This window comes from Phanerochaete carnosa (genome assembly GCF_000300595.1).
Source record: "Phanerochaete carnosa HHB-10118-sp unplaced genomic scaffold PHACAscaffold_360, whole genome shotgun sequence".
Lineage (NCBI taxonomy): Eukaryota > Fungi > Basidiomycota > Agaricomycetes > Polyporales > Phanerochaetaceae > Phanerochaete > Phanerochaete carnosa.
In genome coordinates this window covers 1-4055 of record NW_006767987.1, presented here as the reverse complement: position 1 = coordinate 4055, position 4055 = coordinate 1, and the positions used below count along the sequence as shown (strand labels likewise).

Here is a 4055-nt window from a genome sequence, read left to right as displayed (position 1 = left end):
GCTAGTGTCTAGGGGACTTAGGCGGGGAAACGAGGGCCGGCTTGTCATGTCTGATGACGTTGTCGGGCCGATGGAGATAGGAAGTCCGTTGCCGATCGGACTCGGGGATAGACAGGGCCGGTTTGTCATATCTGATGACGTTGTCGGGCCGACGGGGATCGGATGTCCGATGGAGATCGGAGTGCGGCTGTTACCGAAGAAGCGTGATGCGGCGACGAGGCGGCGGCGATGTAGGTGTGTTTGATGCGCTGATGCGTGCCTGTCGGTGATGCGTTCTCTGATGTTTAGCGCGCGGCTAGGACTTGTAAACTGGCGCTAATGCGCCGACGACGTTTGGAGGGTCGTACAAACGTGGAATAAATCGGAGAAAATGGGAATAAAATAGGAGGCCGGGGCTACGCCCACGACAGCCGGATTAAGGCGAAGTTGTCGAGTAGACTCTGCTCGAGCGCGCCCGTCAGGGCCAGGAGGTCTTTCCAAATCTCAGGATTGTACGGAACATATGACGTTGCCGAACGAATCAATCTGCGGAGCGCGTCAGTGAATGCAAGATGCGACAGGCACGCGTCCACCACCTACTGCGCCTGGATGACCGTGCTTTCGAGACCATGTTCGTGCCCATCGCGTCGTCAATGCGTGCTGTGAAACGAATATACAGCGTGCGGCCGGCCATGGCACGCTTGACGCTCTAGAGTTTGGCGAAGCGAGAGGCCCTCGGGGCTCTCGAAGATCGTATTCGTACCCATCGCGTCGCCAGTGCGGGTCGTCGAACCGAACGCGCAACGTGTGACCGGCCATGGCACACTTGACGCTCTGGAGCGTAGCGAAGCGGGAGGGTAGACTCGAAGGCCTCCTTGGCAATGGCATGGCCCTCAGAGTTCTCGATCCATACGCGAGCGGCGGCGGCCTGCACATTGTTCGGGAGGTCGATGGCAGGTTCGCGGATCATGCCATCGTAGGTGACAATGGTAGTGTCACCTTCGCCGGAATTGAGCGCCTTGCATCCGTGCGAGGTCGAAGCAGCGAGTGCGCCCTCGGCGGTGGCCATGAGAACGGGATGCCTTTCGCCGTTGATCTTCAGAGGGCCAGCAATACCAAGTGAGATGCGCACGTAACCGATGATGTGGAGACATTCGACTGCTCAAGTGTCTTGGTCCTCGAAGCACGAGCTGTTGCTAGGTCACTACGAGTTATCTTTGAGTAATATAAATCTGCGTGCTTACAGATCAATGCACGACGGATCGTGATCACCCTGTCGAAATCTCCAAGCATCTCCTCAAGTGCGTGCGCGGCGATCTTGCCATTATGGACCAAAAGGATTACCTCTTCGTCCGTAAGCAGCAATAGGCTCGTAAATGCTGGGCGAGAACCGTCCTCGAATATGAAGATAATTTCGTCGAGCGGTCGGGTCAGGTCGGGTCGTTGCGAGCACGCTCGGCATAGGCTACAGCTTCGATAAGGAAATGCTCCCTCTCAAGCTTCGCGATGACAGTGATGAGATCAACTGGGATGCTGAGGATTGATAGCTTGTGCTCCTTGGCAGGACCGTCGAGAAGAGCAGTGAGAATCAAGCTCGAGCACCGGGGTAGATGGGGTGGTAACAACGAGCCCAATGCTCAGCATGATGATGGCGGGCCTCGGGGACTCGCAAATTTTCTTGACATCCTTCTCGGGTACGCGCGCACGAGGGCGAGGCGTACACGAATAACCGGGAGCCGACACCAGCGGCAATGTCCTTCAGTAAGAAGCCGCTGGGGGCAACGCTGATGCCGAGGAGAACGACAGTCCACTTGGACACGACCGGATGGCCGACCAGGGTGAACCAGCCGGACATGAAGTTCCCAATGATGTCGCCAACGTTGGCCGTCCACACGTCGGCACTAGTATAGCCGGAGAGCACATTGGAAGTGGAAGCGACAGGATGCACCTGTGTAGCTGCTGGGCGCGGGTGGAGAGTGCAATCTTCACACTAGTCGAAGCGTCGTTGACGACGATGGTTGCTTCCAGTTCGGCCAGAGGGGAGAAAACGGTGGCAGCCTGGGGAGAGGTGAAATCGACACGCAGAGGGGGACAGAGCGGTCCCAGTTAATGCGGGGAGTGCGCTTGTGGCGGCGTGCAAGAGCTGTTGCTGGGGAGAGTGTCATGCAGAAGTTAGTGATGTGTAGGGTAAGGAAGGCCGCTGGCTGTGGTACACATTCGTCAGTGTCCTCTAATCGTAGAAGAGTTTGTACGCACACAATGAGAAGCTTCAGCCAACGACCGGATCCACCTCAAACTCCTATGGAGAGCTAGATAGGCTAGATAGGTGCGAGCTGAAAGAGCTCACGCTCGAGAGCTGTTCTCGCTGCTGCCGTTGTTCGACCCGTTGTCGTTCGAAGACGTGTTGAGCGCAAAGGGGCACGACTGTGCGCTCTCGAATGGCCGTGCGAGGATGACGGCGGCTCGGAGGGCATCGAGTCGATCGCGGGAATAGTACTTTGAAGTGCGCGTGGTGAACTAATGCAGGGGATGCGTCGGCGTGTGTAGTGGCAGGGACCTAGCTCGGCGGGAGTGAGAACGCAGATGCCCCGCCCGCACCAGGGGGACTGTGGCTCCCATGGCTCGAAACTGTGGTGATGCATAGATGGTGGCTCGTCGGGGTCGATATATCAAAGATATCGTGAGCTGTCGAGGGCCGGTAGTCGTCATGTGGACTGACAAGAATTTCACTTTCTCGCTCGGCTTCCCTGCTCCCGGCAGAGTCCGAGATCACGAGATCACGCCAGATTCTGCGATTAGATAACTGATTAGATTCAAGCGTACCGGTCCTACGAATGCAAGAGCTGCCGGCGCAAGATCTAGGGCGAGCTCAAGTTTTTAAGCTGTGGTGCATGTGTCCGATCCCAGCCTCTAGCTCGCCGCGCCGCTCTCTTTCTTTCACGCAATTGCCACCTGTCACATGCCTTGAATGCCTCCATCCGCCTTTCCACTTCTTTCTGCAACAAAACAAGCCTCGACCTCGGGCTCCCAGTAGTCGCCATTCATCGGTTTGCGCTATGTGTAGGTGTACCGGCCGATCAGATTCCTGCAAGGATGCTATCACTACAGCGTCTTCCTTCTCGAGAGACGGAGGGTTGATTATTACGATTATCTTCGCTGTCAACTGGGCTGTGTTCAATAGAGACTCAAGTCGTCGTACGACTGGCAAGGAACTGAGACACGGAAGCGGTATTTATAAAGAAGGCATCAGCCACCATATCTTCTGTACGTAAAGGCTCGGAGACCAATAGTTTAGTCGTCAGCTTTCGTGGCACCGTGCCTTCGATCCACACACCAGGATTGCTGACAACCTCGTCTACATGAGAGAGAATCAGTCAGTGGTTCGCGTCGTATGTTTCCATCGCCACGCTGTGCCCGCTGAACACTTCCCGCCCAAAGGGCGCATAGCCGGTCTTGGAAAGGCAAACACAGTCATCCCCCACCGCGGCAAAGTGGATCGCCGCTCTGGCCGGTAGAGACATGCGCTCAGGCAGTACCTCTGCGGCAAAGCCCTCGCACCAGCGTGTTGGCACCGCAAAGCCTCGACGTCTGAACGTCCCCACAGCGTCTTCTTCCGACAGGTAAGACGGCCGGAGCAAGACGAAGCTTTCGAGCAGGCTCTGCTCGAGCATGCCCGTCGACATCAGGCGCTCCTTCCAGATCTCGGAGTCGTACAAAAACTGACGTTGACGAACGAGTCGGTCTGCGAAACGCGTCAGTAACTGCGGGACGAGGTGGGCGCGTCCACCACGTGCATCTGGATGACTTCGTTCGCGTCTAGATCGCTCAATAATCTCCATTAGCTGAACGTCTTACCCGAGCTGTTGCTTCAGGGAGCCCAAGAGCTCCTGGAAGTTCATCGAGGCCAGTACCTGTACGAACGAGATGCTGAGGAAGACGTAGGCGAAGATACGCCCGGGATGGTAGCTCGTGAGGTGTGAGATTGCCTTACAGCCCCTGTAATTGGCAGTTCAGTATCTGAGACCGCCACTACTGAGGAGAGACGAGACGAGCTCACCAGCCATGGCCGATAGCAT

General features: G+C 56.6%; 3 protein-coding genes across 3 annotated transcripts; all 3 read right to left on the bottom strand.

Annotated features, from left to right (window-relative positions):
• Positions 1 to 520: 520 nt before the first annotated feature.
• Positions 521 to 1132, bottom strand: PHACADRAFT_108475 (uncharacterized protein; the record flags this gene model as incomplete). Its single annotated transcript, XM_007402713.1, has 2 exons — positions 521 to 688; positions 806 to 1132. Coding segments are annotated over 2 exons (495 nt in total), but the record flags the coding sequence as incomplete, so codon positions are not given.
• Positions 1133 to 2297: 1165 nt separating this feature from the next.
• PHACADRAFT_266212 (uncharacterized protein) lies at positions 2298 to 2621 on the bottom strand (the record flags this gene model as incomplete). Its single annotated transcript, XM_007402712.1, has 1 exon — positions 2298 to 2621. One exon carries the CDS (start codon positions 2619 to 2621, stop codon positions 2298 to 2300), a length of 324 nt encoding a protein of 107 aa, XP_007402774.1.
• A 732-nt stretch (positions 2622 to 3353) lies between these two features.
• PHACADRAFT_202532 (uncharacterized protein) lies at positions 3354 to 3878 on the bottom strand (the record flags this gene model as incomplete). Its single annotated transcript, XM_007402711.1, has 2 exons — positions 3354 to 3783; positions 3835 to 3878. 2 exons carry the CDS (start codon positions 3876 to 3878, stop codon positions 3354 to 3356), a joined length of 474 nt encoding a protein of 157 aa, XP_007402773.1.
• Positions 3879 to 4055: the final 177 nt, after the last annotated feature.